At 37.5% G+C, this 14,041-nt stretch overlaps 1 protein-coding gene across 4 annotated transcripts in view; it reads right to left on the bottom strand.

The window, feature by feature from the left end:
- PPIG (peptidylprolyl isomerase G) overlaps positions 1–14,041 on the bottom strand; it is a 45,209-nt gene that overhangs the window by 14,872 nt on the left and 16,296 nt on the right. For all 4 annotated transcript variants that reach the window (XM_079923655.1, XM_079923654.1, XM_079923652.1 and 1 more), the window contains exons 8-9: positions 13,560–13,589; positions 13,329–13,468 (exon numbers count right to left, since the gene is read on the bottom strand). In XM_079923655.1, coding sequence (XP_079779781.1) covers positions 13,329–13,468; positions 13,560–13,589 — 170 coding nt within the window. The remainder of the gene's footprint in view (positions 1–13,328; positions 13,469–13,559; positions 13,590–14,041) is intronic.

Here is a 14,041-nt window from a genome sequence, read left to right as displayed (position 1 = left end):
GGATAATTACCTTAAACGTGAATGGATTAAATGCTCCAAACAAAAGACACAGGTTTGCTGAATGGATACAAAAACAAGACTCATATATATGCTGTCTACAAGAGACCCATTTCAGACCTACAGACACATACAGACTGAAAGTGAGGGGATGGAAAAAGATATTCCATGCAAATGGAAATCAGAAGGAAGCTGGAGTAGCAATACTCATATCAGATAAAATAGACTTTAAAATAAAGAAAGTTACAAGAGACAAGGAAGGACACTACATAACGATCAAGGGATTAATCCAAGAAGAATATATAACAATTATAAATATATATGCACCCAACATAGGAACACCTCAATATATAAGGCAACCGCTAACAGCTGTAAAGGAGGAAATCAACAGTGACACAATAATAGTGGGGGACTTTAACACCTCACACCAATGCACAGATTATCCAAACAGAAAATTAATAAGGAAACACAAGCTTTAAATGACACAATAGACCAAACAGGTTTAATTGATATTTATAGGACATTCTATCCAAAAACAGCAGATTATACTTTCTTATCAAGTGCGCACGGAACATTCTCCAGGATCAATCTTGGGTCACAAATCAAGCCTCAGTAAATTTAAGAAAATTGAAATCATATCAAGCATCTTTTCCGACCACAACGCTATGAGATTAGAAATGAATTACAGAGGAAAAAACATAAAAAGCACAAACACATGGAGGCTAAACACTACGTTACTAAATAACCAAGAGATCACTGAAGAAATCAAAAAATACCTAGAAACAAATGACAATGAAAACATGACGATCCAAGACCTATGGGCTGCAGCAAAAGCAGTTCTAAGAGGGAAGTTTATAGCTATACAAGCCTACCTCAAGAAACAAGAAAAATCTCAAATAAATAATCTAACCTTACCCCTAAAGGACCTAGAGAAAGAAGAACAAACAAAACCCAAAGTTAGCAGAAGCAAAGAAATCATTAAGATCAGAGCAGAAATAATTGAAATAGAGACAAAGAAAACCATAGCAAAGATCAATAAAACTAAAAGCTGGTACTTTGAGAAGATAAACAAAATTGATAAACCATTAGCCAGACTCATCAAGAAAAAGCAGGAGAGGACTCAAATCAATAAAACTAGAAATGAAAAAGGAGAAGTTACAACAGACACTGCAGAAATACAAAGCATCCTAAAAGACTACTACAAGCAACTCTATGCCAATAAAATGGACAACCTGGAAGAAATGGACAAATTCTTAGAAAGGTATAACCTTCTAAGACTGAACCAGGAAGAAACAGAAAATATGAACAGACCAATCACAAGTAATGAAATTGAAACTGTGATTAAAAATCTTCCAACAAACAAAAGTCCAGGACCAGATGGCTTCACAGGTGAATTCTATCGAACATTTAGAGAAGCGCTAACACCCATCTTTCTCAAACTCTTCCAAAAAACTGCAGAGGAAGGAACACTTCCAAACTCATTCTATAAGGCCACCATCACCCTGATACCAAAACCAGACAAAAATAGTACAAAAAAAGAAAATTACAGACCAATATCACTGATGAATATAGATGCAAAATTCCTCAACAAAATCCTAGCAAACAGAATTCAACAGCACATTAAAAGGATCATACACCATGATCAAGTGGGATTTATCCCAGGGATGCAAGGATTCTTCAATATATGCAAATCAATCAATCTAATACAACATATTAACAAATTGAAGAATAAAGCCATATGATCATCTCAATAGATGCAGAAAAAGCTTTTGACAAAATTCAACACCCATTTATAATAAAAACACTCCAAAAAGTGGGCATAGAGGGAACCTACCTCAACATAATAAAGGCCATATACGACAAACCCACAGCAAACATCATTCTCAATGGTGAAAAACTGAAAGCATTTCCTCTAAGATCAGGAACAAGACAAGGATGTCCACTCTCACTGCTATTATTCAACATAGTTTTTGGAAGTCCTGGCCACGGCAATCAGAGACAAAAAAGAAATAAAAGGAATACAAATTGGAAAAGAAGAAGTAAAACTGTCACTGTTTGCAGGTGACATGATACTATACACAGAGAATCCTAAAAATGCCACCAGAAAACAACTAGAGCTAATCAATGAATTTGGTAAAGCTGCAGGATACAAAATTAATGCACAGAAATCTTTCATTCCTATACACTAATGATGAAAAATCTGAAAGAGAAATTAAGGAAACACTCCCATTTACCACTGCAACAAAAAGAATAAAATACCTAGGAATAAACCTACCTAGGGAGACAAAAGACCTGTATGCAGAAAACTGTAAGACACTGAGGAAAGAAATTAAAGATGATACCAACAGATGGAGAGATATACCATATTCTTGGATTGGAAGAAGCAATATTGTGAAAATGACTCTACTACTCAAAGCAATCTACAGATTCAATGCAATTCCTATCAAATTACCAATGGCATTTTTTACGGAACTGTAACAAAAAATCTTAAAATTTGTATGGAGACACAAAAGACCCTGAATAGCCAAAGCAGTCTTGAGGGAAAAAAACGGAGCTGGAGGACTCAGACTCCCTGACTTGAGACTATACTACAAAGCTACAGTAATCAAGACAGTATGGTACTGGCACAAAAACAGAAACATACATCAATGGAACAAGAGGGAAAGCCCAGCGATAAACCCACGCACCTATGGTCAACTAATCTATGACAAAGGAGGTAAGGATATACAATGGAGAAATGACAGTCTCTTCAACAAGTGGTGCTGGGAAAACTGGACAGCTACATGTAAAAGAATGAAATTAGAACACTCTCTAACACCATACACAAAAATAAGCTCCAAATGGATTAAAGACCTAAATGTAAGACCGGACACTATAAAATTCTTAGAGGAAAACATAGGAAGAACACTCTTTGACACAAATCACAGCAAGATCTTTTTTGATCCACCTCCTAGAGTAATGGACATAAAAACAAAAGTAAACAAATGGGACCTAATGAAACTTAAAAGCTTTTGCACAGCAAAGGAAACCATAAACAAGACAAAAAGACAACCCTCAGAATGGGAGAAAATATTTGCAAACGAATCAACAGACAAAGGATTAATCTCTAAAATACATAAACAGCCCATGCAGCTCAATATTAAAAAAACAAACAACCCAATCCAAAAAGGGTCAGAAGACCTAAATAGACATTTCTCCGAAAAAGACATACAGGTGGCCAAGAAGCACATGAAAAGCTGCTCAACATCACTAATTTAATTAGAGAAATGCAAACCAAAACTACAATGAGGTATCACCTTACACCAGTTAGAATGGGCTTCATCAGAAAATCTACAATCAAATGCTGGAGAGGGTGTGGAGAAAGGGAACCCTCTTGCACTGCTGGTGGGAATGTAAACTGACACAGCCACTATGGAGAACAGTACGGAGGTTCCTTAAAAAACTAAAAATAGGGCTTCCCTGGTGCACAGTCGTTGAGAGTCCACCTGCCGATGCAGGGGACATGGGCTCGTGCCCCGGTCCGGGAAGATCCCACATGCTGCGGAGCGGCTGGGCCCGTGAGCCATGGCCACTGAGCCTGCGCGTCCGGAGCCTGTGCTCCAGAACGGGAGAGGCCACAACAGTGAGAGGCCCATGTACCGCAAAAAAAAAAAAAAAAAACCTAACTAAAAATAGAATTACCATATGATCCAGCAAGACCGCTACTGGGCATATACTCAGAGAAAACCACAATTCAAAAAGACACATGCGCCCCAATATTCATTGCAGCACTATTTACAATAGTCAGGTCATGGAAGCAACCTAAATGCCCATCGACAGACGAATGGATAAAGAAGTTGTGGTACATATATACAATGGAATATTACTCAGCCATGAAAAGGAATGAAATTGGGTCATTTGTTGAGGCGTGGATGGATCTAGAGACTGTCATACAGAGTGAAGTAAGTCAGAAAGAGAAAAACAAATATCGTATATTAACGCATATATATGGAACCTAGAAAAATGGTACAGATGAACTGGTCTGCAGGGCAGAAATTGAGACACAGATGTAGAGAGTAAACATATGGACACCAAGGGCAGAAAGCTGCGGGGTGGTGGTGGTGGTGGTGTGATGAATTGGGCGATTGGGATTGACATGTATACACTGATGTGTATAAAATTGATGACTAATAAGAATGTGCTGTATAAAAAAATAATAATAAATAAGATACAAGGATATATTGTACAACACAGGAAAAAAAAAAAAAGACCCACTTCAGACCCAGGGACTCATACAGACTGAAAGTGAGGGGATGGAAAACGATATTCCATGCAAATAGAAATCAGAAGAAAGCTGGAGTAGTAATACTCATGACAGATAAAACAGACCTTAAAATAACGTTGTAAGAGATAAAGAAGGACACTACAAAATGATCAAGGGATCAATCAAAGAAAAAGATATAATAATTATAAATATATATACACCAACACAGGAGCACCTCAATCCATAAGGCAAATGCTAACAGCTATAAAAGAGGAAACTGAGAGTGACACAATAATAGTGGGGGACTTTAACACCTCACTTACACCAATGGACAGATCATCCAGACAGAAAGTTAATAAGAAGCACAAGCTTTAAATGACACAATAGACCAGATAGATTTAATTGATATTTATAGGACATTCCATCCAAAAATAGCAGATTACACTTTCTTCTCAAGTGCGCATGGAACATTCTCCAGTATAGATCACATCTTGGGTCACAAATCAAGCCTCAGTAAATTTAAGAAAACTGAAATCATATCAAACATCTTTTCCGACCACAACTCTATGAGATTAGAAATAAATTACAGGGGAAAAAATGTAAAAAACACAAACATGTGGAGGCTAAACAATATGTTACTAAATAACCAAGAGATCACTTAAGAAATCAAAGTGGAAATCAAAAAATACCTAGAGACAAATGACGAGAACAGGATGATCCAAAGCCTATGCGACGCAGCAAAAGCAGTTCTAAGAGGGAACTTTATAGCAATACAATCCTACCTCAAGAAACAAGAAAAATCTCAAATAAACAATCTAACTTTACCCAAAAAAAAAAATAAAAAAAAGCAAGCCCATTCTCCCCACCTAATGTATTAAATATATTTCAAATAACCATTATTTAGTTTTCACTTCACTTTTCATGTAAGCATTTGAGCGAAGCAAAATATCACAACAATATAGAAGATCATAGAAAAGATTTATAACTATTTTTAGGGTAATATAATCTGCCCAAGTATTAGACGATATGAACTATGAAAGGAAAATAGGGGCTTCCCTGGTGGCGCAGTGGTTGAGAGTCCACCTGCCGATGCAGGGGACACAGGTTCGTGCCCTGGTCCGGGAAGATCCCACATGCCACGGAGTGGCTGGGCCTGTAAGCCATGGCCACTGAGCCTGCGCGTCCAGAGCCTGTGCTCTGCGACGGGAGAGGCCATAACGGTGAGAGGCCCGCGTACCGCAAAAAAAATTAACTAATTAATTTTTGAAAAAAGGAAAATAAACTGTGTTTTTAGGGAGGATGCCTTGGAATAGAACCTAGAAAGCTCTAAGGTTGAAAGGCTCCCTCTTTTCATGTTTCTCAACATTATTTTTTAGTGAAATTTAATTTATGTCCCCTTTTCCTATGAATCTGCTCAGAAAAAAAGATAAAATGACTGAGAAAGAGCAGTTAAAAACAGAAGAGTAAGAAGAAAAAAATAGAGACATGCCAATATCAATAATAGTTCTAACAGAATGTAGCTTGAGTGTCAAAATTTGTTTTAACCTAAATTTAAAAATATGACTTAGGCACATCGGGAATCTGAAATTTTATCCTTCTCAGATCAACAAGTATGTTTAAGTGAATAGTACATAGATATATATTTAACATGATGCCAGGACATGGAGAGAAAGAACTGTAGAGTATAAATGGGGAAGTTCCATAGCAAACTTCTGCCTTCACAGAGTTTACTGTCTATTTGGAAAATAAGACCAACAAGTGTGAATTTAACAGCAAACAGCATCTGAAAACATACATTGAGTTGTAATAAATTTTCTAGAAACTCTGACTGTAAATTGTATATGGATTTATTAGTGAATATGGTCAATAAGGACAAGAGTAAAGTAGAAAAGGTTTGGAGAAGCACAGTCAGTTCTGCTGTTAGACAGCATATGCATTTTTTTTTTTAATTTTTTGGCCCTGCTGCGTGGCATGTGGGATCTTAGTTCCCCAACCAGGGATCGAACCCACGCCCCCTGCACTGGAAGTGCAAGTCTTAACCACTGGACCGCCAGGGAAGTCCCCCAACATATGCATTTCTATAAATCACTGTGCCATGAAAAACTGTACAATAAAAACCACATGGCTTATAGGAAAAATGGGGTTAGGGGCACAAAACTCAAAAACTTCATCAGTGACACATTAAAAAAAAAGATAGGAAACTAATAAAAATAGCAACAGAGGGCTTCCCTGGTGGCGCAGTGGTTGAGAGTCCGCCTGCCGATGCAGGGGACATGGGTTCGTGTCCCGGTCCGGGAAGATCCCACATGCCATGGAGCGGCTGGGCCGTGAGCCATGGCCGCTGGGCCTGCGCGTCTGGAGTCTGTGCTCCGCAACGGGAGAGGCCACAACAGTGAGAGATCCGTGTACCGCAAAAAAAAAAAAAAAAAAAAAAAGAAATAGCAACAGAGCTTTCACGCATGTTAAATAGTTAAGAAATACGTAAATACGACAATTAAATACAGCACTTTGAGAAAATCATGGGTTTGCTTGTGGAAGTGAATGTCAGTAGGGCTATATAGCTTGTGAGTTACTGTAAGTTAGTGCAAGGGGGGTGATATGAAATTAGATGGAAAGTTTTAGTACAAACTGTACTTAGGCGTGGCTCATAACACACGTGATGAACTGAGGTACCTTAGTAGATGTGTGAGGTGTGTGTATGTGTAAATTTTTTTTGGGGGGCGGGGGCCGTGTTGTACAGCTTGCAGGATCTCAGTTCCCCAACCAGGGAATGAACCTGGGCCATGGGGCAGTGAAAGTGCCAAATCCTAACACCAGGCCACCAGGGAACTCCCCTGGGTATGTGTAATTTTTGTGTATTCCTGTAAAGCTGTTCAACTGCGTATGGTTTTCTGCACTCAGTATTTCTTGTAGACAAGAGCATGCATAGGCAAAGGTGAAACTGATGTTATGTTCAAATTGTCTTCTAATGTATCAACTGAATGGAATAAATGCATGCTTTCAAAACAAGCAGTATAGCAGAACTGACTATGTTAGGATTTGAAATAGGGGCAGGAAAAAGTAGTGTGGAGTAGTATCTGTAGAGTGCTTACAATGTGCTAGTAAGCACTGAACAAACTCCTTTATAGGTGTAATTTAAGGATGAGTAGATTCTGGATATAAAAGGGAAGATTTATTTTACAACACTTTAGAAGTATGAAGAAAGGAATGGAGAAATTGTGAAGATGGAATAGATTCATCTCTTCCTATCCTCCTGCTAAATGTAAGTAGAAATCCTAGACATAATACAAAAAGAAACAAACATAAGAAGACTCTGAAAGGTAGAAAGAAGGCAGAGTGGCCAGGGATCTCTGGATTTGAAGGTGACATGGTGGTTTTCAATCTGTCTCCCATATACCTTAGACATCACGCTGAAGAAGCCTGCAACTCAGAAATGCCAACGGACACAGGTTTGTAAAAGCCCCAAGAAAGCCCTGCTCTCTCCAGACAGAGAAATAGAAAAAAGATGGTTTAGCAGGACAAAAAAATTGTCACCAATACCTGCTTTACTGTAAGCAAATACTAAGGGGGAAAATTAAAAAAAAAAAAGTTCACCAACTCCCTCTTGGCTCTATCAGCAGAGACAAAGTAGAGAATTTGGATTTCCGGTACCCTCCCCTTCAAGCAGTGTTCCCCTTCCCTTGCCAGAGTGATGTCAGTAGAGACAAAGTGGGAAGCCTGGGCTTCAGCTCCCCTCACTGCACCAGCAGGTGGCACAGATTTCAGAGAAGGAAGCTAGAGAAAAAGATTCTTTAAATTTACAGATGAAGTCCTGGGGAGGAGACCCCCAAGTTAAACTGACCAGAACTAATATGGCAAAAGGTTTGAGAATTAAACTACAGTGTTGAATAGCATCCGGTTTTTCAGTAGCATACAAATGAAACCAGAATAGTACTGCAAGGGCTCTGGAAATTGAATTATCATTGAAACCACAATCTACAAAAGGAGGCCAGGACCTAAATGCTAAACCTATATAAGGTGACTGCCTGCTAAAAATAGAAAACATAAACAGAATCCAGAGTTTCATAACATACAATACCCCAAATTTCCAGGACAAAATTAAAAAAATGTATCACTAATAATTTCAAGAACCATTTTCAAGGAAAATCACAACTTAAGAAAGAAAAAACAATCAAAAGACACCAACACCCAGAAGACTCACATGTTGGAATTAACAAGGATTTTTAAAAAGCCATCTTAAAAATGCTTCCCCAAGCAATTATTAATGTTCTTTAAACAAATGAAAAGAGTTTAAAAATCTCAGGAGAAAAGAAGATATAAAGTATCAAAAGGAATTTTAGAACTGAAAAATACAATGATACAATAACTGAAATAAAATGTGCTCAATATCAGAGTGGGGATGACAGGGAAACTGTTGGCGAACCAGAGACAGACCAATAGAAATCACCCAACCAGAACATCAGAGAAAATTAAAAAAACAAACAAAAAATGAACAGAATTTACCAAAAAAAAAAAAAAAAAAAAATGAACAGAGCCTCGGAGACCTGTAGAACAATAAACAAAAGATCTAACATTTATGTTATCGGAATTCCAGGAGAAAAATTTGAAATTAAAAAAATTTTTAAAATAATAATGACAGAAAATTCCCTCATTACCTACAGGGAACAATGATTTGAACAACAGACTTCTCACTTGAAACCATAGAGGCCAGGAGGAAGTGGCCTAACACTTTTTTATGTGTTGAAAGAACTGCCAACCCAGAATTCTACATCTAGTGAAAATACCCATCATGAAAGAAAAGGAAATAACATTTTCAGAAAACTAAGATAGTTACCAGTAGACCTACCCTTAAAAAAATGGCCAATTTCTCCAAACAAAAGGAAATACAAGGAGGCTTGGAGTTGAGTAAAAATATGAGGCAAAGCAATTAACAATCAACTCATATAAAAACAAATATAAATGGCTCCTAAGGAGATGATAACATCAAATACCTTAGAGAAATGCTCATTTAAACCAGCTTTAAAAACAACAGCAACAACAACAACCAACCCTGTAATTAGGCTGGCAAAGATTAAAGAGTTTGATATTATGTGGCTCTGCAAAGGGCATAGGGAAATTAACTTTCCTATATTCTAGTGGCAATGCCTACCAACATTACAAATGCATAACCCCTATAATCTGTTAATTCTATTTCTAGGAATTTATATTATCAACATTCACATACACGTAGAATGGTATACAAAATTTGAGAATGGGAACTGATCGGCAGAAACGGAAAAAAGACTTTTCACTGACTATCCTTTTATGCTTTCTAAATGTTGAACAAAATCAATGTATTAAATTTTAAAACTCCCAAGTCTGACAACAATTGTTGTCACCCCGTTCTCCAAAACACCCTACTTCCTGCCTAACCACTTAAAATCTATTTCAAAGTATCATTTATAAGCATATAGCCATCCTTAAGATAAAAGAACAACACTTTTTAACTCTTGGGCCACTTCTGGTTAGTTTATTTTAGATTATTTAGATTATGCAGTTTGCTTATCAGTCACTATGTAAAAGAAATTCCCAACCCTGTTCACTGACCTTTGTTGGGAGGGGAGGTAGGATATGGTGTAATACTACTGGGTACTGACTTTACTAGTATGTTGTTAAGGTGAAAAAACAAACTTCTAGAACACTTTACTTGTAAAAACATATGGTAAGAAAATGCTGCTTTACTAGTTTTTTGAGAGGTGTAAATTTTATGCCAATGAATTTCACGTGAAGCCTTTATATTGAAGGAAATTTCAAGGCCATCATCAAAATAAGGTTTGAAATAAAGAAGAGAACTATACCTCAAATGAACCTCTTTTCATTTCAAAAATACTGGGTCTCCCCTCTAAACAGATTCGAAGTTTAACATCCCACTATTCTCCATTAAAAGTGCTATCACCATGGCTCTTAATTCCAGGATAAAGACACTGAAATGGGATCCTGTCACCATACAAATGAGTGTCTGATTTTTTCTACTGTCTCCTGAGTACAAGATTCACCAACTGCTTCCTCTATTGTGCTCTTCTTTCTGTACTGCCAGGTAATCTGTTTTCTACCACATATATACAAGATTTCTGCTCATATAACTATTTATTTATTGCCATGCTGCCATAACTCAGCACTTGTGTTTCTATGTACTCTGTAATATATCATCAGCCCCAACTCATGCTGCATAGCAAAGGTGGACAAACCTCTCTTTAACAACTGCAGGAAACTCTGAAGAGACCAGCATGATCTGAGATCATGGTAACTCTTGAAAAGCCAGGAAGTACCTTAATCAGCGTAGTGGTCTGTGTTCTATCCTACACTCTGCCCCTTGATAGCCTCTACAGGGTTGCAGTTTTGATTAGCCTCCTGTGTTCTCCTCTGCATCTGTTGGAAGGATCTTCCCCTCGACTCTGAACCTTCTCAGGCACATTCAAATAGCCACAAAAAGTAGAATTTCCAATCTCACAACAGCAAAGGGAAGGCCCAGGATGATTGCCCAGACTCACCAAGACCACTTACAGGTGGGCCCAGACAGTCATATTTCTTCAGAAGTCTTTTTGTTTTCTTTCAGGAAGTTAGAAAAAGAAAAAAAAAAGATTCGGTATTTATTTTTAAAGTGGGGAGTGTATCTCTCAAACAAGGTTTTAAATATGATGATGATGATGAACACCGCTGTGTTACACAAAGCTTTTTGACTATGTCCAATTTAAGACTGTAAGAAGGCCATCAAACTTATAAATTGGATGGAAGACTCAGCTCTGCCTAAAAAAAAAAAGATTTTATTGATGCTTGACAAAATCCATTCTGACCAAGGTTCTGAATGGTAACTGAAGGACTGTAGAGTAACAGGTGCCAAACTGTGTGACCTCAAACATAAAGATCTTTTCCTCTTTCTATAGTGTGATCCAGAACAGAGCAGGCATGGAAGGTACGACTCAAAACAAATCTGGCCTTTCGGTAACTCCTGTGCAGACAGTAACAAAGGGCCAAATCTTCCCCAACTGATGAAACTGATAAGGGCAAGATATACTTCCTTAGCATGAGTCTGAGGAACACACACTAGAACACTACATCAACTTCCAGCACAACTTCCTGGCCACAATGGCATGGGCAAAATTAGCATTTATTGCTTCAAATGAAAATATATTATAAAAACATAATAATATACAGAGAGTGACATTCATTCACCTTCTCATCCTTTCAGCAAATATTCATACACTGACCATTTAGTACCAAAAGAATCTTTACACCATATTTATTAGAGTCTATGATAACATTTATGGTTTAAGATGTAAGCTTTTTAATTATCTCTTCTAAATATGTAAACCACACAGCATCCTTAACTTTTATAAGCAGAGAATAGATCCTAACACAAGATCCTTGAAGACGATAAAACACAAGAAAAAAGCCAAAAAACAGTTAAGTACAGAATAAAAGATGAATACTTTCTAGATGATGTGGGAAGAAATAATATCTTAAACCAAAATATTCCAATTGTACTGACAACACTTTGAAGAATTAAATAGCAGAAGATTCAGGGTCTAAAATATGCAAAGATTTAGATTGCTTTTTAGTTTCTATTTTTTCAAAAAAAGGTAAGATACTCAACGACACTTCATTCTTTCTGAATCATCACGAACACAAGGCATACATTATAACTGCTGTTTGTAAATAAGGATAGATAGCCAGACTCTTGAACACAAGAAGTTAAACAGTCCCAGTATGAGCTGCAGCAATATTCCTGTGATGGTTTAGAAGGTATATATTTGACATAAAAGAGAAGAAAGTGAAATCATTAGAATCAAAGTGGAATGCAGAGAAAGAAAATTAAAAATAAGCCTTCTCCAGGGAATTCCCTGGAGGTCCAGTGTTTAGGACTCGGCACTTTCACTGCTGTGGGTCCTGGTGCAATCCCTGATTGGGGAACTAAAGAAAAGCAAAATAAAACGTGCATATTACAGAGCACATCAGTATACCTAAAATTTGAGAACAGAATGTTCTACTTAGGGCAATTCTGAAAGGAATATTAAAGACTTTAATGAGTTAGCAACATGTAACAGAAAAAGCTCTCAAACATGCCAGATGCTTCTGAATCTAAGCAGTGCATGAAGGGGAAATAATTTATTCCTGTGAAGTTTATTAGTCTATGTTAATCTCTTCAACTGTCATCCTCCCCACACCATCTCTTTCCCTAGAAGAATATTTATTTACCATGCTATTTAGACAGCTACACTTTTTTTTTTTTTTTTTTTGCGGTACGCGGGCCTCTCACTGTTGTGGCCTGTCCCGTTGCGGAGCACAGGCTCCGGACGCGCAGGCTCAGTGGCCATGGCTCACGGGCCCAGCCGCTCCGCGGCATGCGGGATCTTCCCGGAGCGGGGCATGAACCCGTGTCCCCTGCATCGGCAGGCGGACCCTCAACCACTGCGCCACCAGGCAAGCCCTAGACAACTATACTTTTTAAAAAGCCCAAAAAATAAAGTGGAAGCAGATGGATGAATTACTGCAAATAATTCAAGGAAAGTTAAGCAGTTACATGATAAATGAACAAAGTATGAAGTAAGATAAAACACATTTGAAAAACACAAAAATACATTTAAAAACACAAAAACTTCATATTTATATTCACTTTAGCGTAAAGATCGTGTCAACTAATTACAGTGTGTTTGTTTTGTGTGCGTAAGAATTATCAGAAATATATACTTGCTTTTAGGGACTTCCCTGGTATCACAGTGCTTAAGAATCTGCCTGCCAATGCAGGAGACACGGGTTCGAGCCCTGGTCCGGGAAGATCCCACATGCCGCAGAGCAACTAAGCCTATGCACCACAACTACTAAGCCTGCGCTCTAGAGCCCGTGAGCCACAACTACTGAAGCCTGTGCGCCTAGAGCCCGTTCCGCAACAAGAGGAGCCACCGCAATGAGAGGCCCGCGCAACCCAACGAAGAGTAGCCCCTGCTAGCTGCAACTAGAGAAAGCCCATGCAGCAACAAAGATGCAACACAGCCAAATAAATAAATAAACAAACAGATTTTAAGAAAGAGAAATATATACTTGTTTTTACCTTTAGATTTGGGAATTAGCTCTCCACAACTGAGTATCCGCACCTCAGCAAATGGTTTGCTAGCTGCATCTGTTTTCTGGTTTTCTATCTCTCTCACAACTTCTTGACCAGAAATCACTTGCCCAAAAACAACATGATGCCTAAAGAGTCAAGTAAAGATGACTAAATAAAAGCTTCTTATTTTAATATTAATTTAAAGTAGGTTGTAAAATAAATTAAAATAATCTTTACCCATCTAAATGAGGAGTTGGTTTTGTTGTTCTTTAGGAAGTCATCAGATAGAAGAATAAAAACAAAGTCAGAGAAAAACAAAGTTAGCATCTCTAAAAAGGAAAAGAAAATAACTGCATTGGAAACAAAGTAGCAAACAAAGAAATCATATATATGCTATCTTAACATAACAGAATCTTATTTACCTTAACCTTAAATAGAATCAAATGCAAGATGCTTTCGACAATGCATTTTCAAAAACTTGTTCTGAAATACCTATACACTGTTGAAAACTTACATGAAATTAAAGTTCACATTTTGGTGTTACTTCTATCCATCCATGTTTCCTGCATGTAACTGGGTTCTTATCGAATATCCACGGTTGTACAGTATTCTACTGTCTGGGCATATCATAATTTAGCAAACCATTTCACCAGTTTATGGGTTTAACAACAGTGTTTTTCAATCTTAACATTTTCAACAGTTAAAGCCCAGGTCATATT

Source organism: Stenella coeruleoalba (assembly GCF_951394435.1).
Source record: "Stenella coeruleoalba genome assembly, chromosome: 6".
Lineage (NCBI taxonomy): Eukaryota > Metazoa > Chordata > Mammalia > Artiodactyla > Delphinidae > Stenella > Stenella coeruleoalba.
The sequence above is the reverse complement of the archived record's forward strand: the minus strand, read 5'-3'. Positions and strand labels throughout refer to the sequence as shown.